The sequence below is a fragment of the Lampris incognitus genome, chromosome 14 (assembly GCF_029633865.1).
Source record: "Lampris incognitus isolate fLamInc1 chromosome 14, fLamInc1.hap2, whole genome shotgun sequence".
NCBI lineage: Eukaryota > Metazoa > Chordata > Actinopteri > Lampriformes > Lampridae > Lampris > Lampris incognitus.
The window spans coordinates 4,128,738-4,151,929 of record NC_079224.1 but is presented as its reverse complement, the minus strand read 5'-3'; the positions used below and the strand labels follow the sequence as shown (position 1 = coordinate 4,151,929).

The 23,192-nt window shown below is 44.7% G+C and overlaps 1 protein-coding gene across 1 annotated transcript; it reads right to left on the bottom strand.

The window, feature by feature from the left end:
* Positions 1-2,837: 2,837 nt before the first annotated feature.
* Positions 2,838-4,415, bottom strand: ptf1a (pancreas associated transcription factor 1a). The gene is made up of 2 exons (XM_056293750.1): positions 3,649-4,415; positions 2,838-3,115 (listed from the first exon to the last, which is right to left on the bottom strand). The coding sequence occupies exons 1-2, from the start codon at positions 4,271-4,273 to the stop codon at positions 2,913-2,915; spliced, it is 828 nt and encodes a 275-aa protein (XP_056149725.1). The 5' UTR covers positions 4,274-4,415; the 3' UTR covers positions 2,838-2,912.
* Between the last annotated feature and the right edge of the window lie 18,777 nt (positions 4,416-23,192).

The following is a 23,192-nucleotide window of genomic DNA, read 5'->3' as shown; positions in this document are numbered from 1 at the left end:
ATAATATAAATGTTACTATAAATGATAATATAAATGTTACTAAAAATGATAATATAAATGTTGCTGTAAATGATAATATAGATGTTACTATAAATGATAGTATAAATGTTACTATAAATGATCATATAAATGCTACTATGAATTTTACTATAAATGATATTATAGATGTTACTATAAATTATATTATAAATGTTACTGTAAATTATACTATAAATGTTACTATAAATGATAATATACATGTTACTATAATTTTAACTATAAATGGTACTATAGATGTTACTATATATGATAGTATAAATGTTACTATAAATGATCATATAAATGCTACTATGAACTTACTATAAATGATGTTATAGATGTTACTATAAATGTTACTATAAATGATAATATACATGTTACTATAAATTTTACTATAAATGGTACTATAGATGTCACTATAAACGATACTATACATGTTATTGTAGATGTTACTATAAATGGTACTATAGATGTCACTATAAACGATACTATAAATGTTATTGTAGATGTTACTATAAACGGTACTATAGATGTTACTATGAACGTTATTGTGTCACTATAAATGATACTATACATGTTACTATAAATGCTAATATAAATGTAGCCTACCGCTGTTTTTTAACCACTTCCTCATATAATTCTCAGCAAATAGGAAAGTTAATGTTGTCTTGTTGCACATCGCTCTGTGTGAGACAGATGAAGTTACCGAGCTGTGCTTGCTAACATTTGACTTTCTAATGGCTGTAATCAGATTACATGCTCTGGCTGCCACAAAGCCCCGCTGGTAATGAAACACTAATGCAACGCGGGATTAAGTCACAGCTCAGACACTGCAGGACCCATAGAGTCTGCAAGGCAAGAACATTACGCAACATATTAGTTGTCAGCCTACTGTGCATTTCACTAATGTAATAAAAACCTTAATTCTGAAATAATTTGTTTTATACATAGCCAACAACATTACTGACCAGTACAAATAATTAAAGCTCATTATACATCATTATCGGTTATAACGCATTATCGATTATAATCTATTGAAGTGGTGGATAGGCTCTGCATTGTAGTAGCAATGTTGTTATTGAAAATACTACCGAGTTTTACAATCAAGAAAAATAATTACCATTAGCCTGCTATAATTATCTGAAGGCATATAAATCGAAGTATCAACAGGAATGAATGCATACTGGCCTACCCCTCGTGCTGTACACCCTGTTAGGTCGAAACTGCGCAGGAAGAAATCCCGATCTTGTCTCGCAGCGATGCATCGCAGGGTAAGTGAACGTGTACTTGTGCTCGCTGTTTCGGGGCGCACATGGGCATATGTATATATGTGGCTCTGTATCGATAATGTGATGCGGGGGCGGACGTAGACAGGGGGACACGTGTTGGAGGCATGCTGCTACCACGGGAAAATGTGGCCTTGGTGCACCTGGCAGCACAGAGCAGGGCATTCAACAGCCTCACTCCGCCTGCAGGCACCACCCCAGACCCCCAGAGGCCAACGCCACAAGTCCCAGTGACGGACCTTTAAACAATGGCATCCACAATATGGATGCATATTTCCAATGCAGTTTGTTTGATTTTTCTATACAACGCTTGTTTTGATAAGCATCTCATTTGCATATTAATGAAAAGTATTATGCTGCACTGGGGCCTTTTGTTCACTGTTTTACCTGCACAGCGCCCCCCCAGCCTTGCGTCTGCAAATACTTCCTATTCCTACACATGTTCCGGGTTTACTGACTTTGTCTGCTGATTACATTTTGACCAATTTATGTGTTATGTCTTGCATGTTAAAACCACTCATGAATACTTAATGAGTAATTTTAACATTAGCCTAGCCTATAGGTTAATTAGTAATGAATCTGTAGGCTACACCTGACTTAATCCTCCATGATGTCAGGGGGCTTAGACGCAGCCAGACTTCCCTTCCAGTTAGTTCCCTGGCACATCATCATGGATGCGTTACTGCACGGCTCATATTTACAAACACACAGAAAACCACTTGTGGCGTCACAGAGCTCCTCTTCTGGTGGTTTCTCCCAGAGAAACCTGGGGGTTTCTGGGTATGTACTCCCTTCGACCCCAGCACTGAGCAGATCCCACTCGCTCGGATGCCAAATACAACAAGCAGCACATCAATAATTGTTTGTATGAAGGAGCAAATCATCGTGTTGCAGCGTGTTGTACCGGGAGCCGCGGGACTGAACCCGTCACACAGGTGACGTCACCACTTCAGCTGAACTGATAGAAGGACACACTGACGATTTTCCATTTAAAGTATCTTTTATTTGCATATTACATATTGCATATAAATAATTGTACTACAATATAAAAATACTGTTTTCCCTTTCATACATTGCCATTAAATTACAGCATATATATATATATATATATATATATATATACACACACACACACACACACATATATACACACACACACACACACACATATATATATATATATATATATATATATAATCAGGAGTAGTAAAAGTTAAATACGCTGTGTCAACATGATTGCCAGTTGCCTGAATTATAATAATTAAGAACATCAAAGTAACGTTTACTAAACCGGACTCGGCCGTGCGTCACACAACGCACGTGCAGTGTTGCCATTCCGCACCGCGCGTAAAGCCTCCGCCTGCTTCTTGTTCTCACATGTTGTGCCTTTCCCAAAGCACCTGTTGCCTTTCCAGCTGAAGATGCGGCTTTTACGTTTTTCACCGACCCGTCTGTCCTCCGGTGTGTCCGTGCCGAGACAGTGCCCGTCTGTCCTCCGGTGTGTCCGTGCCGAGACAGTGCCCGTCTGTCCTCCGGTGTGTCCGTGCCCAGACAGTGACCGTCTGTACTCCGGTGTGTCCGTGCCCAGACAGTCCGTGTCTCTTGTCTTCAGGACACCAGGCCGAAGGGAGGTTGGTTTTCTATGTTGGTGAGGGAGGATTTCATGTGAAGTTTCCGGGGGTCTTCGGGGGTCCAGACCTTTGCTGTCCGAATAATGTTCTTGTCCCGCAGCTGCTTCTCGTCCGTCCACGACAGCGAGTGGCCGGCCAGAGGCGGCAGACCATAGTCCGGGTCGCTGGGAGAGGGAGACCCTGCAGGATGACAGACACAAAGTGGTAAATAAAGATGAGATTCTACTGTCAGTACGACCATAATCAGCCCCTCGTCTTTATGTCTGTAGAAACTAGACTACATGTCTGTAGAAACTAGACTACAGGTCTGTAGAAACTAGACTACATGTCTGTAGAAACTAGACTACGTGTCTGTAGAAACTACATGTCTGTAGAAACTAGACTACATGTCTGTAGAAACTAGACTACAGGTCTGTAGAAACTACAGGTCTGTATAAAGTAGACTACAGGTCTGTAGAAACTACAGGTCTGTAGAAACTACATGTCTGTAGAAACTAGACTACATGTCTGTAGAAACTAGACTACATGTCTGTAGAAACTAGACTACATGCCTGTAGAAAGTAGACTACATGTCTGCAGACTGGCAAGTGCAATTCGTTTCTTCTTCACATCCTCATCATCAGTGCACTACAGACTACAGGAGCTTTTATTTGCGCGCTCGAACCGTGTGACACAGGACGGAAGTGTGTATGTTCCGCGTAACGGCAACGTACTGGTGGTGCCTCGGTGACATATGATGACCTTCTTGGGCGGCGTGTGCGCTTCGTTGTTCGAGTTCCTGATGGGCATGTCCGACTGCACGAGCTCGGCGAGGAAGTTGATGTAGCCGATGGCGAGGCGCAGCGTGTCCACCTTGGACAGGCGCTTCTCGTAGGGCAGCGTGGGGATGTGCGAGCGCAGCCCCTCGAAGGCGTCGTTGATGGACTGCATCCGCCGCCGCTCCCTGACGTTGGCCGCCTGTCTCAGCTGCTGGACCTCCACCTCGGATCTCAGCCGCCTCCTGCGCTTCAGCAGCGGCCCGCCGTGGTGACTCCTCATCTGGGGCGAGAGCTCCGGAGTGCTGTCGGCGCAGCCGTACGAGAAGGTGGAGGAAGAGGAGGAGAAGGAAAAGTTGCCGATGTCATAGTCCCCATCATGGAGCGCCGCTCTGGTACCGCTGTCCTTGCTGTAATAGTCTTGGAAGTGGTTGTTAAGAAAGTCGACGTCCTCGTCCAAAAAGTCGTCCGTGTCCAAGTGTCCGTCTCTGGAAGACTGGTCAGTGAAAAACTCGTCGTCATCAAAGTAAGGAGGGGATGAGAAAGCGTCCAGCCCGGAGAAAGGGTCCAAGACACTGTCCATCTTTGTCTTCGTCTCCTTTTCCTTGGGTTGCAGTCCCGATAACAATAGGAGCGAGCAAGGCTTCCTGTCTGTCTTTGTTTCACACCAGCTCTGCTCCCCTGGCTCCTGCTGGAGGACTTCTGCTCCCCTGGTCCCTGCTGGAGGACCGACACTTAGCTGAAGCTGAAGAACCGCCACGCGAGGCTTCTTTATAGCGACATCCATAGTCGCGTGCCGTTTGCCAGGAGCGCCAACCAATCACAGCTCAGTCCGTGAGGCGCGTCTAGAGGTGGACCTCGTCCGTCTGCGCCCCGCTCCGCGTCCCCTGCGTCTGCTGCAGGTCTCGAACTGCAGGTCTCGAACTGCAGGTCTCTAACTGCAGGTCTCTAACGGACTTCGTCCAGCTCGCTATTTGTTCATTTATCTGTTCAGCTACTTATGAAGTCCACGGACAACGTGAAGCGTTGTTCAGCTGGACGCGTAACGTTGTACTACTGACAGAACACCTCATGTAGTACTGCTGACAGAACACCTCATGTTGTACTGCTGACAGAACACCTCATGTAGTACTACTGACAGAACACCTCATGTAGTACTACTGACAGAACACCTCATGTAGTACTACTGACAGAACACCTCATGTAGTACTGCTGACAGAACACCTCATGTAGTACTGCTGACAGGACACTTCATGTAGTACTGCTGACAGGACACCTCATGTAGTACTACTGACAGTACTACTGTTAGTACTACTAACAGAACACCTCATGTGGTACTACTGACAGAACACTCCGTGGAATAATAATTACAGTTTTGTGTCCGTTGTTGCGGGTTGTTTAGGAAAGACCGAGCAAAAGCAGTTTCCTGGCCGACCAAAAGCAACACGTCGGTTTTCATCTTGTCTGCTGCTCCTCTCTTCAGTGTGGTCAGTTGGTCAGTGTGGTCAGTTAATCAGTGTGGTCAGGTAATCAGTGTGGTCAGTTGATCAGTGTGGTCAGTTGGTCAGTTGGTCGGTGTGGTCAGTTAATCAGTGTGGTCAGTTAATCAGTGTGGTTAGTTAATCAGTGTGGTTAGTTAATCAGTGTGGTCAGTTGGTCAGTGTGGTTAGTTAATCAGTGTGGTCAGTTGGTCAGTGTGGTCAGTTAATCAGTGTGGTCAGTGTGGTCAGTTGGTCAGTGTGGTCAGTGTGGTCAGTTAATCAGTGTGGTTAGTTAATCAGTGTGGTCAGTGTGGTCAGTTGGTCAGTGTGGTTAGTTAATCAGTGTGGTCAGTTGGTCAGTGTGGTCAGTTAATCAGTGTGGTCAGTGTGGTCAGTTGGTCAGTGTGGTTAGTTAATCAGTGTGGTCAGTTGGTCAGTGTGGTTAGTTAATCAGTTGGTCAGTGTGGTCAGTTAATCAGTGTGGTCAGTTAATCAGTGTGGTCAGTTGGTCAGTGTCTGTTGTGTGCTGCGGTAGTGCAGTATAGACAGGGTGTTACGTGCACCACGCTTGTTGATATATTTTGTCCTTATTTATTTTTCTTATTTTCTATTTGTTTCTGTTTTCTTGTTTCTATTTTCATGTCATCTTGTTAGTTTTTAGTTTGTTTTTTTCCCTACTAGAACGTGAGTGTCTGTTATAGAACCCAATTCCCCTCGGGCATGAATAAAGTATTCTGGTTCTGGTTCTGGTTCTATTGCATGCCAGGGGAAATAATTTATTTTCTACAACATCTTACAGGTTATTGAAGATCTTGACCACCAGTCAAATTCTTCATGTGATTTAAATCTGAATCCTTCACGGACACACCGGTAGCGCGCGCTGTACGCGTGCTGTGCGCCCCTTTGAGTCGTTTTTTAAAATATTTGCAATCAGCCCCCAACACGAGAGTTAAGTTGTGTCTGTCTTTATCTTCTTGGTCCCTTGTTTCGTTGTTCCACTATAGACCCACTAAGCCCGGACACTGCAGCAGAACCCTCTGATCCAAAACATCAGATCCAAACCATCCGATCCAAACCATCCGATCCAAACCATCCGATCCAAACCATCCGACCCAAACCATCCGATCCAAACCATCCGATCCAAACCATCCGACCCAAACCATCCGATCCAAACCCTCTGATCCAAACCATCTGATCCAAACCATCCGATCCAAACCATCTGATCCAAACCATCTGACCCAAACCATCTGATCCAAACCCTCCGATCCAAACCATCCGATCCAAACCATCCGATCCAAACCCTCTGATCCAAACCATCTGATCCAAACCATCCGATCCAAACCATCTGATCCAAACCATCTGACCCAAACCCTCCGATCCAAACCCTCCGATCCAAACCATCTGATCCAAACCATCCGATCCAAACCATCCGATCCAAACCATCTGACCCAAACCATCCGATCCAAACCATCCGACCCAAACCATCCGATCCAAACCATCTGATCCAAACCATCTGACCCAAACCCTCCGATCCAAACCCTCTGATCCAAACCCTCTGATCCAAACCATCTGATCCAAACCATCCGATCCAAACCATCCGATCCAAACCATCTGACCCAAACCATCCGATCCAAACCATCCGACCGAAACCATCTGATCCAAACCATCTGACCCAAACCATCCAATCCAAACCATCCGGTCCAAACCATCCGATCCAAACCCTCTGATCCAAACCATCTGATCCAAACCATCCGATCCAAACGATGCCGGAAGTCCGTCAGCCTGTAGTCCTGCTGGCAAATAACAAGCTCACAAAAAGCGCTTTCTTTGCAAAAACTAGCTGTTGCTCTGAACAGCAGGCCACCTGTAGGACTGCACAGGTGTTGAACCTGGAGTGTACTGTAACCTCATAGAGCTGCTTTCAATGACGCAATGACAGAGACCGGCCCCCAAAGACCATGCACCCCCTCCCTCATTACTCTCTCTCTCTCTCTCTCTCTCTCTCTCTCTCTCTCTCTCTCTCTCTCTCTCTCTCTCTCTCTCTCTCTCTCTCTCTCTCTCTCTCTCTCTCTCTCTCTCTCTCTCTCTCTCTCACACACACACACACACACACACACACACACACACACACCTATACACACACGCACGCACATGAACACACTACCGTGCTCAGGGGTTGCTGGATCGCTATTTTCAATAAATAAATATACATAAATGAGCCTCTGTAAACTTTATAGGGACCCACATGGTTTATGTTTCCCCCTTATGACGTCAGTAGGTCTGCTGTCGTGTATTTGTACCGTCGTCAGAAGTGATGAAGTCGTAAATGTCTTTATGGCGTTTCTTCAGCTCTGGACAGCGACACAGGCTGTAGAAGCTTCTTGTTGTGAAGAAGGTCCACAAGGTGTCAGGAGGAACCGTTATTTATAGCAGTGATGCTAATGCTAGTAGGAGGGGTTAGGTTATTAGGGGTAAACCTGGGTCACAAACGTGAGTTACAATGCAGCAGGTAAACTGAAGCCTGTCAGGACTAGCCAGTGTCTTTACAGTGTCCTTACAGTGGGATAACCATGGAGGGCGACAGGGCCTCGTTTTGTCCGTGGATGAAATAGACTTGCAAAACTGATTTTACAAATCACACCACACGGATAATGTTAATACCACACTAATAATATATTAGTAGTGAAAGTCTACTACTCCTACTCTTGTACGAACAATAATGGCATAACAATTCACCAGTAATGAACTTTAAGACAAAGGCCAGCTGAACCTCAGCAGTGGCCCAGGCCTCATCTCTGCTCTGGCTGGATGTGGATGTGGAGGATGTGAATGTGGATGTGGATGTGAATGTGGAGGATATGGATGTGGTGGATGTGGATGGGGAGGATGTGGATGTGGATCTGGTGAATGTGGATGTGGTGGATGTGGATGGGGAGGATGTGGATGTGGATCTGGTGAATGTGGATGTAGATGGGGAGGATGTGGATGAGGAGGATGTGGATGTGGTGAATGTGGATGTGGAGGATGTGGTGGATGTGGAGGATGTGGTTGTGGTGAATGTGGAGGATGGAGGATGTAGATGTGGAAGATGTGGATGTGAATGTGGAGGATGTGGATGTGGTGAATGTGGATGCGGAGGATGTGGAGGATGTGGATGTGAATGTGGAGTATGTGGATGTGGTGAATGTGAATGTGGTGGATGTGGAGGATGTGGATGTGAATGTGGAGTATGTGGATGTGGTGAATGTGGATGTGGAGGATGTGGATGTGAATGTGGAGGATGTGGATGTGGTGAATGTGGATGTGGTGAATGTGGATGTGGAGGTTGTTGATGTGGAGGATGTGAATGTGGAGGATGTGGAGGATATGGATGTAAATGTGGAGGGCTGCTTAGGACTCATCACTGTGTCATAAATCATAGATCACATACGTCCCAATAAACGCCGTGCCGCCATAACGACCTACTGTTGAGTTTTGGACGCGGCGCTGAGCCTCGCATGTCTGGTTTGATGCTTTGTTACATTTGGACCTTTTGTTCTCCTCTTGAAAGCATAATGTTACAACTGTATGACCCGGCTTATTGAAGTCGGAGGAAGGAAGGGTGTTTAGACCCCCCCCCCCCACTTTCAGGGCAGGACCTCCATGATAACCTTTTCCTCCAATGAATCCTCTACCCCCATGTTTGGTACTGACCAACCACAGACCCACCACCCACGAGTTTAGATGTGGACGTGTTCCCATGACACAGTCGGAACGGGATTGGGGGTTAAAAGTGAATTGTCAGTTTGGCAACCCAGGCTTTTACACACGTGTGCACACCCTCAGCTGACTTGTGCGCGCGCTCTAGTTGTGTAGCCTGATGGCTGCTGTTTGGGCTTCTTGCACATGCGGTCGACAGATAAACCCGCCCTGCTGACGTCATGGCAGCTGTGTCCCGTCATTTATTTCTCCCACAAGCAGGCAGGTCAACTAGCAAGATAAACACACCAGATGAAGTGGCCGACGTGCCACTGGTTAGAAACCGGTAGATGTGCTGGCAGAAGAGGGCGGTGGATGAAGGCGCGGCGGCGGCGGCGGCCGCGGGGCTCGCGCCCTCCTGACAAATGAAGGGCGCCCGGTATGCAAACGAGGCAACCCGGCGGGCTGCAGCGTGACGGTGAGCATCCATCCACCCCGCCCAGAGGTGGATGGAAGGGGTTCCCTTTGTTCAGTGGACAGAATGGCCCTTTAAGAGGCAGACTGAGGGTGGGTGCGTACGGGTGGTGGTGGCAGATAGAAACCTGCAGCACGGCGCACGGCCGTGGGAACAACACCACTTGTGTGCCACACAAAAGTCGGTGCAACATGTCGCGTCATCAAAGCTCCTGGTGCTGCTACGGCTGCTGCTTGGCTTCTGTTTAGATAGAGGTCAAGTCAGCCTCACTCACTCACCCACCCACCCAGGCAGCCTTATTCACTCGCTCACCCACCCACCCACCCAGGCAGCCTTATTCACTCACTCACTCACCCACCCACCCACCCAGGCAGCCTTATTCACTCACTCACTCACCCACCCACCCAGGCAGCCTTATTGACCCACCCATTCAGCCTTATTCACGCACTCACCCACGCAGTTTCCTCTGGATAAACACACGTCACACATGCACCAGATACTAAACACACTTGCGGCGGAGAACATCGCTGCGTCTGCGCAACACCGCGCGCGCTGTGCAGCAACCTGCGCCGTGCTGTGGAGCGTGTGCGCAGGATGCTGCGGGCCTACAGAGCAAACAGACGCACTTCACCACCTGTTTTGCTCTATTTCCGAAACCAGACTCGGACGGAAGTGTCACGTTCAGAGCCACGCTGGGCTGGAAATTCGGGCTCATTTGCGGCTCTCGCAATGCCGCGGCCGCTGGTACCGATAAGCGCGTGACTGGTAGCGGAGGGGATTCTCATTCATGGACCGCGCGGACCGTGACCGGTGCGGCGGTCATCCATCCAGACGCGCGACATGTCCGACATGCTGCAGAGCGAGCATCTGCATGGGAATGGCAACACTTGGTGCCCTGCGCAGCCAGCCGCCCCCAATGGCAGACCGCGTCTGTAAATGAGGCGTCATGGAGCGCGCGGTCACGGTGCGTTATGGGGGAGCAGGGGCTCCGCTTCGGCCACTTGTAGGTTGTAAATACACAACTCTGAATGGGCTGTCTTGCAACTGTTCTCGTCATCGCCATAAAGCATACGATCCACGCCTTATGTGAGTGGCAGCCCGAGTTAATTAGTAGGCCTATACGGGACGATTATACTGCGCTATTATACTGTATACGATTATACTGCACTATAATACTGTATACGATTATACTGCACTATAATACCTTATGCGATTATACTGCGCTATTATACTGCACTATAATACTGCGCTATTATACCTTATGCGATTATACTGCGCTATTATACCTTATGCGATTATACTGCGCTATTATACTGTATACGATTATACTGCACTATAATACTGTATACGATTATACTGCGCTATAATACTGTATACGATTATGCTGCGCTATAATACTGTATACGATTATACTGCACTATTATACTGCGCTGTTTTACTGTATACGATTATACTGCACTATAATACTGTATACGATTATACTGCACTATTATACTGTATACGATTATACTGCACTATAATACTGTATACGATTATACTCTACGATTATACAGTATACGAATTATATTGTACAATAGCGTCGTGTGTTCAGACAGGACAGACTGAGAGGAAACGCAGAAAGTGAAGCGCATACGAATGTAGCCTGTCACATTAGACAGTGTTAATCCGCCTACCGCGGCGATCCAGCAGTAATCCGTATTATGCGGGTTTACAGGGGATTAGCCGACTGGGTGACTACATGACAAATTAAATGGATTTTCTCAGCAGTAATTTACAGCGTTTTGCCACTTGGAGCCTCATGAAGCTTAATGACTTTTGAAGTTAGGCTGATATTTTGCGCAAGGTGATAATTTAAACAGTCGTCTTTTAAAAATTGAGCTCAATAAATTCTCATTTTGCAAATACTTATATTACTTATATGCAGTTACTTACAGATTTACTTACTTATATTTAGTCTTTTGTGAAGATACACAACAAACAAAATGGATTGTTGTGTGTTTCCACAGTGTTCAGACCAGCGGTCGATATCAGCACCGTGTGATGAAAACCCAGCCAGCTGTGCTCCACATGTGCGCCGCGGCCACGCCGTTTACCCGTCACTCCTCCGTCACTGGGCGGAGGAGCACCACTACCGGTGAACACCACCAACCAGTAAAGAGCAGAGCCCGACCCGGGCGGTGCTCTCGGGCCGGCTTTATGAATGGTGAACATCACTCGGCCACCAAACGGGCGCGCGGCCGGCCTTGTGCCGCGCAGGGTGCCTTCACGCCGCTCACGCGACTTTCCTTTCAAAACGCTGCGGTTAATTCGTCTGTTACCTGAAAAGACCGCGCGGCTACAAAAGAGGTCTATTGAGGAGAGAACACACACACACACACACACACACACACACACACACACACACACACACACACACACACACACACACACACGCACACACACACGCACACACACTCTCTCTCTCTCTCTCACATACACACACACGTACACTCGTTTCACTATCCTCATGGAGACCCCTCATTAACTACATTCATTTCCTAACCCTAACCCTAACCTAACCGTAACCTTAACCTTACCCTAACCATAACCTTACCCTAACCTAACCTTACCCTAACCGTAACCCTAACCCTAACTCTAACCTTACCCTAACCGTAACCTTACCCTAACCTAACCTAACCGTAACCTTAACCTTACCCTAACCGTAACCTTAACCTAGCCCTAACCCTAACCCTAACCATAACCTTACCCTAACCTAACCTTACCCTAACCGTAACCCTAACCCTAACTCTAACCTTACCCTAACCATAACCTTACCCTAACCTAACCTAACCTAACCTTAACCTTACCCTAACCGTAACCTTAACCTTACCCTAACCCTTACCCTAACCCTAACCTTACCCTAACCTAACCGTAACCTTAACCTTACCCTAACCTTACCCTAACCTAACCTTACCCTAACCTTATCCTAACCTTACCCTAACCTAACCTTACCCTAACCTTATCCTAACCTTACCCTAACCATAACCTTACCCTAACCTAACCTTACCCTAACCGTAACCCTAACCTTACCCTAACCGTAACCTTAACCTAGCCCTAACCCTAACCCTAACCTTACCCTAACCATAACCTTACCCTAACCTAACCTAACCTAACCTAACCGTAACCGTAACCTTAACCTTACCCTAACCGTAACCTTAACCTTACCCTAACCCTTACCCTAACCCTAACCTTACCCTAACCTAACCGTAACCTTAACCTTACCCTAACCTTACCCTAACCTAACCTTACCCTAACCTTATCCTAACCTTACCCTAACCTTACCGTAACCCTAACTTTACCCTAACCGTAACCCTAACCTAACTTTACCCTAACCTTACCCTAACCTAACCGTAACCCTAACCTTACCCTAACCCTAACCTTACCCTAACCTTATCCTAACCTTACCTTACCCTAACCTTACCCTAACCTAACCTTACCCTAACCGTAACCCTAACCTTACCCTAAAACGGACCTACCCCTGTGAGGACGTGTGAACACAGGCTGGGTGGTTTGTGGTGTGTCTATGCTAGTGATGACGTGCGGTCCCCATTAGCATAGCTAAACATGTAAACTATGGCTGCGTGTTCCGTCGCGTAAAGCACACACACACACACACACACACACACACACACACACACACACACACAGCGTGCACAACATACACTCGCGCACAAAACATGGCTCCTTTCTGTGCAACACGCACATCGGCATTATAACGGGGCGGGTCTGAAAGGGGGTCACACGGTGTCAAAGCGCAAACGGTGTGTGTGCAGGGAAGCCTGGGAATCGAGCCACATGCGCGCGGGACACGGACAGGACGCAGGGAAGCACGGGATGGAAGGCGCTCGCTCTCCAGATTGCCAAACAAATTAGGGCGGGTTCACGCGGTGGGGTCCCGGAGCACGGGAACAAAACGCGTATTGAGCATCATTCTGTCTGTGATGCTCCTATTGTGCTGCCGCGGCTCGGCCACTTGGTGCGGAGCCGCGTCTGTTGCTCAGCTATCAAGCGGAGGATGAATGAAAGCACCGGTCTTTAATAGAGATTTAACACGGACTTCCTGTCCTGACGTCCTGGTCCTCTCTCTCTCTCTCCCCCTCTCTCTCTTTTTCTCTCTCTCGCTCTTTCTCTCTCTCTCTCTCTCTCTCCCCTCTCTCCCTCTCCCCCCCTCCCCCCCTCTCTCTCTCACACACACACAGCCTCTCTCTCTCCCCCTCTCTCCCCCCCTCTCTCAATTCAATTCAATTCAGTTCAATATGTGCTTTATTGGCATGACATACGTTTGTGTATATATTGCCACAGCATGTAAAACAACAACAACACAACAACAACAACAATGATTATAACAATAACGGCAACAACAACGATTATGATATTGAACAACAACAGTAGCAATAGGTGCCGTCCCCCACTGTCTCTCAGGTTGTGGCAGGATAATATAAATCTCGCTGCAATGCTCGCCGCTGCCCTCCTCCCAGGACCCCCCGCAGCTTACCTGCGTCCTCCATGTCCTGCTACTCTGGAGTCACATGTTCCAGTTCCTTGACAAAAGCCTGGCGCTGTTTTTCGAATGTGTCACATTTAAGGAGGAAGTGCCCCTCTGTCTCCACCTCATCTGTCATGCATTGACCACATGTTCGATGCTCTTTTGACAACCACGTTTTTTGTGTCTCCCCTTTTCAATGGCGAGACTGTGGTCACTGAGCCTGTATTTGGTGAGGATCTGTCTCTGCTTCCTGTCTCTGCTTTCTGTCTCTGACAGTTAAGAGGTGTTCTTCCAAATCATAGTTTGTTTTTAGGGCCCGATAGACTTCTAGTTTGTTTTGGGTTTTGATTTCAGCGTTCCAGTGTTTCAGATAATTGTTCTTGCTTTGTTTTATAGCTGATTTATCGTAATCTTTGTTTGGGATGCAGTGCTGGCCTGAGGTTGGTTGGTCTTAGTATTTGTTAAAGGGTTAGTGAGTCTCAGAGCCAGCTGCTTCAGGGGACTCTTTTCGGGGTTCAGTTCTTGGGTTTTCAGAGCTTTAAAGTGAAATTTATTTGTTGGGCTTGTGTTTAAGTGCATCCAGAAATTTAGAGATCTGTTTTGTACATTTATCAATAATGGAAACTGGCCTAATTCTGCCCTACATGCGTTGTTTGGTGTTTTCCTTTGTATTTTCAGAATCATTCTACAGAATTCAGCATGTAGGGTTCCTGCTGGATGCTTGTCCCATCTAGTGTAGCTGGAAAGACTGAGTGGACCCCATACCTCACTTCCATATAGTGCAATGGGCAGAATTACACTATCAAACAGTTTGTAAATGTGACAGTGAGGAGTATTTATTTCTGGGAGGGGACTTGAACTGTACAGAGAATTGCAAGCTGGACAGGAACCATCAGGAACCACGTCCTGCATCTCTTAGTCGGCTCACATGCTTGGTTAATTCGTGTGAGCTAAAATATGTTGGGAGAGCTTTTTATGGCACCCAAAGGCAGTATACATGGACACATTTAAAAGATAACACGCTATCAATGGCAAGGCTTGATCGGTTTTATTGTTTTAAACATCATTTTAATGTGTTTAAACAATGTAACATGCTTCCAGTTTGTTTCTCTGACCACTCTCTTGTACAGTGCTCGGGTTTCATACGAAGTGTTAAAACAAATAGTGCTTTCTGGCATTTTAACACAGGCCTCCTAAATGATAACAACTTTAGAGATGCTTTTAAGTTTTTCTGGGGCCAATATAGAAGCCGAAGGTCTGAATTTAGTTCTCTACAGCGATGGCGGGACATTGGTAAGTGTCAGATAAAGCAGTTTTGCCAGCAGTACACTCGCAATGTCACCAGAGACATAGCCAGATCTATGAGAGATCTAGAGGATGAAATGGTGGAACTACAGAATTTGGCAGATTCCACAGGAGACAGAGGCCATGTAGAGGCTCTCAAATCCAGAAAGTCTGCTTTGGCTAGCCTGTTGGGTATTGCAGCACAGGGGGCACTGGTCCGCTCATGCTTTCTGAACGTCACACATATGGATGCTCCTTCTCACTTTTTCTTTAGTCTAGAGCACAAGAATGGGCAGAGAAAAACCATTCACTCTCTGCATACTAACACTGGTGTGCAGCTGTCAGATTTTTCTGGAATTCTGAAATACGCAGCTGGGTTTTACAGTGACCTCTATAAGAGCGAATTCAGGCAGGATGTGCTGGGGGCTGAATCATTCTATCGTGGGCTAAAAAAGGTTGAGGTAGCACTCAATACAGACCTCGAGGCACAACTGTCCCCTGAAGAACTTCATGACGCCCTGCAAAGTCTGGAAAGTGGCAAGGCACCTGGTATAGACGGTTTACCTGTTGACTTCTATAAGTCTTTTTGGCTGGTGCTCGGAGGGGATTTGTTGACTGTCCTGAGGAACAGTGCAACTGAGGGGCGATTGCCTCAGAGTTGCAGAAGGGCCGTCATTACTCTCTTGCCGAAGCAAGGGGATTTGCAGGACATTAAGAACTGGCGGCCAGTGTCCCTGCTCTGCACTGACTACAAGATCTTTTCTAAGGTGTTAGCAAACAGACTGCGAAAGGTGATGAAGGAGGTCATCCATGTTGACCAGACTTACTGTGTGCCCGGTAGGCTGATCACTGACAACATTACATTAATTAGGGACGTTTTGGACATCTCTAGTTCATTGGGAGTTGAAACTGGTCTTATTGCCATAGATCAGGAAAAGGCTTTTGACCGGGTTGAACACCAGCACTTGTGGCAAACCATGAAAGCTTTCGGTCTGAGCCCAGGTTTTATAGCTATGATCAATGTTTTGTACAGTGACATTGAGAGTGTACTTAAAATTAACGGTGGTTTGAGTGCTCCTTTTAAGATTCAAAGGGGAATCAGGCAGGGATGTTCTTTGTCTGGAATGTTGTACTCCCTGGCAATTGAGCCCCTGTTGCACAAATTGAGGTGTGAGTTGTCTGGAGTTGCTTTTGCTGGTTGCGGCGCAACTTTTAAGCTCTCTGCCTATGCCGATGATGTAGCTGTTTTTGTAAAGGACCAAAGAGATGTTGATGTCTTAGTAAAAAATGTTATCAAGTTTGGTCAGATATCATCAGCTAGGGTAAACTGGGGAAAAAGTGAGGCACTGATGGTAGGAGAGGGACTGAATGGTAAGCTCATGTTACCTGGGCGATTGATATGGAAAATAACATTCTCCCATTTCAAATAAGAAATGGGAGAATGTTTTGGAAAAAGTAGGAGGGGGTCTTAGGAAGTGGAAATGGATTCTACCAAAACTGTCATATAGGGGGCGCATGTTAGTAATCAACAACCTGGTGTCATCAACGCTATGGCATCGACTAACATGTGTTGATCCTCCAACCAACCCCCTGGCCAAGATTCAGGCTGTGCTGGTGAACTTTTTCTGGGACAACTTGCACTGGATTCCTCAGAGTGTGCTGTACCTTCCTAAAGATGAGGGGGGTCAAGGGTTGATCCATCTGGCCAGCAGGAGTGCAGCCTTCTGCCTCCAGTTCATTCAAAGATTGCTCACTGGGCCTAGAGACTTAGTGTGGCGACCAGCAGCCTGTGCAATACTTCAACGGTGTTGTGGACTCAGAATAGACTTGCCTTTATTTCTACTGGCTATTAAGAACCCAGACCTCAACGGATTGCCTGGATTTTATCGTGGGCTCATAAGAGTGTGGAATATGTTCAAAAAGGAGAGAATGGGCTGTTCTGACTCTCTGAGCTGGCTTCTAAAAGAGCTTTGGTGTATGGTGGGCATATGGACACGTTCTGCGACATTGGACCCACGGTATCAAAGCTGTTCTGCCAGGCAAAGGTCGTCACGTTGGGTCAGGTGGTGGAGCTGGCTGGGCCCAATCTTGACAACGCTGCTGCCCTAGCATTTCACCTGGGAGTGAAATCTACGTGCCTCCTTAGTCGGATACCACTTAAGTGGAACGGTCAGCTCACAGCAATAGAATGGGGGCTTTTGACAGCATACTGCAGTGGTTCTACTCATCCCAATTGTGAGGATCCATTTCCTGTTTTAAAGGTTGTTCCTGATCTGAAAAATTGTATGGGACCACTTTTGGATTTGGGAAATGTTCTTAATGAAAGGCTGGATGTACTTAAAGGTAAGACCATGTATAATATGCTGGTAAAAATCTTGAATAAAGATAAACTGAGTGGTGGGACTGATACACCCTGGAGAGCCCAGCTGGGCTTGGGGGAGAATGTGAAGCCAGTCTGGAGGGGCTTATACAAACCACCTTTAATTAAAAAAGCTGGCGATCTGCAGTGGAGGGTCTTGCATGGCATAATGGTGGTCAATGCTTTTGTTTCTGTGCTAGACCCTAATGTGAATGACAACTGTCCCTATTGTGCCCAGAGAGAAACAGTTTTTCATTGTTTTTCAGAATGTGTGAGGCTTACACCCCTGTTCCTGCTACTAGACCGCTTATTTAGATCATCTGGGGAAAGTTTCTGCAAACAGAATTTTATTTTTGGTTCCAAATATAGCCAACGTGTAAAATATAAATGTCAACTCTTAAACTTTATTGCAGGGCAGGCAAAGATGGCTATCTATGTGAGCCGGAAAAGAGAATTAAAGAATGTATAGAATGTCATGTTGAGCTGTTGTTTTGCAGGATGGTCCAGGCCAGGATAAGAGTAGACTTCAATTACTACAAGGCAATGAAAGACCTGGACACATTAACAACCTTATGGTGCTATAAAGGGGTGCTGTGTTCTACCATAAAGGATGAGCTGTTTTTTTCCGAAGAGCTTGGATAAAAGAGGTCTTATCTGTTTTTTATTTTTTGAGTTGTCGGTGAATGATTGTTTTTTGGGCTTGTTAAAAATGCTTATTGATTGTTTATACCTTGACAAGTATTGTTTGTGTTTGGAGGGATTTCAAGTCTGCTTTCTCTTTAATCTTTTTTGTTAAATAAAGACTTGGTTTAAAATTCAAATTCTCTCCCCCTCTCCCCCCCTCTCTCCCTCTCTCTCTCTCACACACAAACACACACACTCTCTCTCTCTCTCACACAAACACTCTCTCTCTCTCTCTCTCTCTCTCTCTCTCTTTCACACACACACACACCCCCCTAGCTAAATAGCTCCCTGCTGCCTACTTATCAGCCCTAATGAGCCCCCCACACTCCAAGAACATCCAGGTATAAAGTCAAGTCAGGTGAAGGTTACTTTTGCTATTGCACCCCAAACATTAGCAAACCACTACATACACATGGAAACCAACCGGGTCAACTAGCTCCCCCTCTAACCAGGGAACACTCCACTCTAGTCACCTCCGACGCAGGGAGCACTTGCATAATCCCACAATGAACTCTAGTGCACTAGGGTACTTGGAAGGCTTAAGGGCCGGCCCGCTGCAGTGCCCACTCCACCACTGAGCTCGGCTGGCAGAGGCTAACTATCTAGTAGACTATTGAGCGCCAGTTTAACTCAAATGAACGTCTCTCCTTTCCTTGGTGAAGCGCTTGGTTCCCTGCACGACGAGGTCCCTCCGACTCCCCGTGGCGCGCTCTGTTGACTGGGCCGTAGGCTACGCTGTGGGTCCGGTTCAGGGACGGGTCTCTCCGGCGTTATCCAGGCGGTCGGCGGAGGAAGACAGAAGCAAAACACAATTCAACCACTGGTTCCAGCTACAACAGAGGGTTCCAGGCTAGCCATACGATTCTCCCAGCATCGTCAGATCAACCATAAACAAGAATAAGCACTTATCTGGAAGGAGGGGGGGGACAAATACCTACCCCTCCGCTGATGCTTCCAGGCCTCCGGTGGACTCGACTCCGTGACTGTCCCCCTGTTAATCAGAACGTGAACCGGATGGCATATGATACGCACCTGTCATATGATGAAAACGCACCTGTCATATGATGAAAACATCCTCTCATATGATGAAGACATACCAGTCATATGATGAAAACATCCTGTCATATCATGAAAACACCCTGTCATATCATGAAAACATATCTGTCATATGATGAAAACACGCCTGTCATATGATGAAAACCTACCTGCCATAAATGGAATGAGTGATTGGCCAGATGAGATGTGTTTAAAGATGTTATCATTGTTCCATTGTAACTAGTTACACGAATCCTGCCATATGATGAAAACATACCTGTCTTATGATGAAAACATACCTGTCATATGATGAAAACAGCCTGTCATATGATGAAAACAGCCTGTCATATGATGAAAATACACCTGTCATGTGATGAAAACACCCTGTCATATGATGAAAACATACCTGTCATATGATGAAAACATCCTGTCATATCACAAAAACATACCTGTTATATGATGAAAACACACCTGTCATATGATCAAAACATACCTGTCTTATGATTAAGACATACCTGTCTTATGATGAAAACATACCTGTCTTATGATTAAGACATACCTGTCTTATGATGAAAACATCCTGTCCTATAATGAAAACATCCTGTCATATCATGAAAACACCCTGTCATATCATGAAAACATATCTGTCATATGATGAAAACGCACCTGTCATATGATGAAAACCTACCTGACATAAATGGAATGAGTGATTGGCCAGATGAGACGTGTTTAAAGATTTTATTCTTGTTCCATTGTAACTAATTACACGAATCCTGCCATATGATGAAAAAATACCTGTCTTATGATGAAAACACACCTGCCTTATGATGAAAACACCGTCATATGATGAAAACACACCAGTCATATGATGAAAACATACCTGTCATATGATGAAAACAGCCTGCCATATGATGAAAACATATCTGTCATATGATGAAAACACACCTGTCATATGAGGAAAACATGTCTGTCCTATGATGAAAACACACCTGTCCTATAATGAAAACATACCTGTCTTATGATTAAGACATACCTGTCATATGAGGAAAACATGTCTGTCCTATGATGAAAACACACCTGTCCTATAATGAAAACATACCTGTCTTATGATTAAGACATACCTGTCTTATGATGAAAACATCCTGTCATATCATGAAAACACCCTGTCATATCATGAAAACATATCTGTCATATGATGAAAACGCACCTGTCATATGATGAAAACCTACCTGACATAAATGGAATGAGTGATTGGCCAGATGAGACGTGTTTAAAGATTTTATTCTTGTTCCATTGTAACTAATTACACGAATCCTGCCATATGATGAAAAAAAACCTGTCTTATGATGAAAACACACCTGCCTTATGATGAAAACACCGTCATATGATGAAAACACACCAGTCATATGATGAAAACATACCTGTCATATGATGAAAACAGCTTGCCATATGATGAAAACATATCTGTCATATGATGAAAACACACCTGTCATATGAGGAAAACATGTCTGTCCTATGATGAAAACACACCTGTCCTATAATGAAAACATCCTGTCATATCATGAAAACACCCTGTCATATCATGAAAACATATCTGTCATATGATGAAAACGCACCTGTCATATGATGAAAACCTACCTGACATAAATGGAATGAGTGATTGGCCAGATGAGACGTGTTTAAAGATTTTATTCTTGTTCCATTGTAACTAATTACACGAATCCTGCCATATGATGAAAAAATACCTGTCTTATGATGAAAACACACCTGCCTTATGATGAAAACACCGTCATATGATGAAAACACACCAGTCATATGATGAAAACATACCTGTCATATGATGAAAACAGCCTGCCATATGATGAAAATATACCTGTCATATGATGAAAACAGCCTGTCTTATGCTGAAAACATACCTGTCATATGATGAAAACATCCTGTCATATGATGAAAACATATCTGTCATATGATGAAAACACACCTGTTTTATGAGGAAAACATGTCTGTCCTATGATGAAAACATACCTGTCATATGATGAAAACACCGTCATATGATGAAAACACGCCTGTCATGTGATGAAAACACACCTGTCATATGATGAAAACATGTCTGTCCTATGATGAAAACAAACCAGTCCTATGATGAAAACATACATGTCATAACATGAAAACACACCTGTCATATGATGAAAACACACCTGTCCTATGATGAAAACACACCTGTCATATGATGAAAACATACCTGTCTTATGATGAAAACACACCTGTGCTATAATGAAAACAAACCTGTCATATGACAAAAACACAACTGTCATATGATGAAAATAGCATGTCGTATGATAAAAACAGCCTGTCTTGTGATGAAAACACCCTGTCATATGATGAAAACACACCTGTCATATGATGAAAACACCCTTGTCATATGATGAAAACATACCTGTCTTATGATGAAAACACACCTGTCATATGATGAAAACACACCTGTCTTATGATGAAAACACACCTGTCTTATGATGAAAACACACTGTCATATGATGAAAACCTACCTGTAATATGATGAAAACGCACCTGTCATATGATGAAATCATATCTGTCATGTGATGAAAACATCCTGTCATATCATGAAAACATACCTGTCATACGATGAAAACACACCTGTCATTTGATGAAAACACCCTGTCATATGATGAAAACATACCCTTCATATGATGAAAACATATATCACGTGATGAAAACATCCTGTCATATCATGAAAACATACCTGTCATATGATGAAAACACACCTGTCATTTGATGAAAACACCCTGTCATATGATGAAAACATACCCTTCATATGATGAAAACATATATCACGTGATGAAAACATCCTGTCATATCATGAAAACATACCTGTCATACGATGAAAACACACCTGTCATTTGATGAAAACACCCTGTCATATGATGAAAACATATATCACGTGATGAAAACATCCTGTCATATCATGAAAACATACCTGTCATACGATGAAAACACCGTTATATGATGAAAATACACCTGTCATGTGATGAAAACACACCTGTCATGATGAAAACATGCCTGTCCTATGATGAAAACATACCAGTCCGATGATGAAAACATACATGTCATAACATGAAAACACACCTGTCATATGATGAATACACCCTGTCATATGATGAAAACACGCCTGTCATATGATGAAAACACACCTGTCCTATGATGAAAACATACCTGTCTTATGATTAAGACATACCTGTCTTATGATGAAAACATCCTGTCATATCATGAAAACACCCTGTCATATCATGAAAACATATCTGTCATATGATGAAAACGCACCTGTCATATGATGAAAACCTACCTGACATAAATGGAATGAGTGATTGGCCAGATGAGACGTGTTTAAAGATTTTATTCTTGTTCCATTGTAACTAATTACACGAATCCTGCCATATGATGAAAAAATACCTGTCTTATGATGAAAACACACCTGCCTTATGATGAAAACACCGTCATATGATGAAAACACACCTGTCATATGATGAAAACATACCTGTCATATGATGAAAACAGCCTGCCATATGATGAAAATATACCTGTCATATGATGAAAACAGCCTGTCTTATGCTGAAAACATATCTGTCATATGATGAAAACATCCTGTCATATGATGAAAACATATCTGTCATATGATGAAAACACACCTGTCATATGAGGAAAACATGTCTGTCCTATGATGAAAACATACCTGTCATATGATGAAAACACCGTCATATGATGAAAACACGCCTGTCATGTGATGAAAACACATCTGTCATATGATGAAAACATGTCTGTCCTATGATGAAAACAAACCAGTCCTATGATGAAAACATACATGTCATAACATGAAAACACACCTGTCATATGATGAAAACACACCTGTCCTATGATGAAAACACACCTGTCATATGATGAAAACATACCTGTCTTATGATGAAA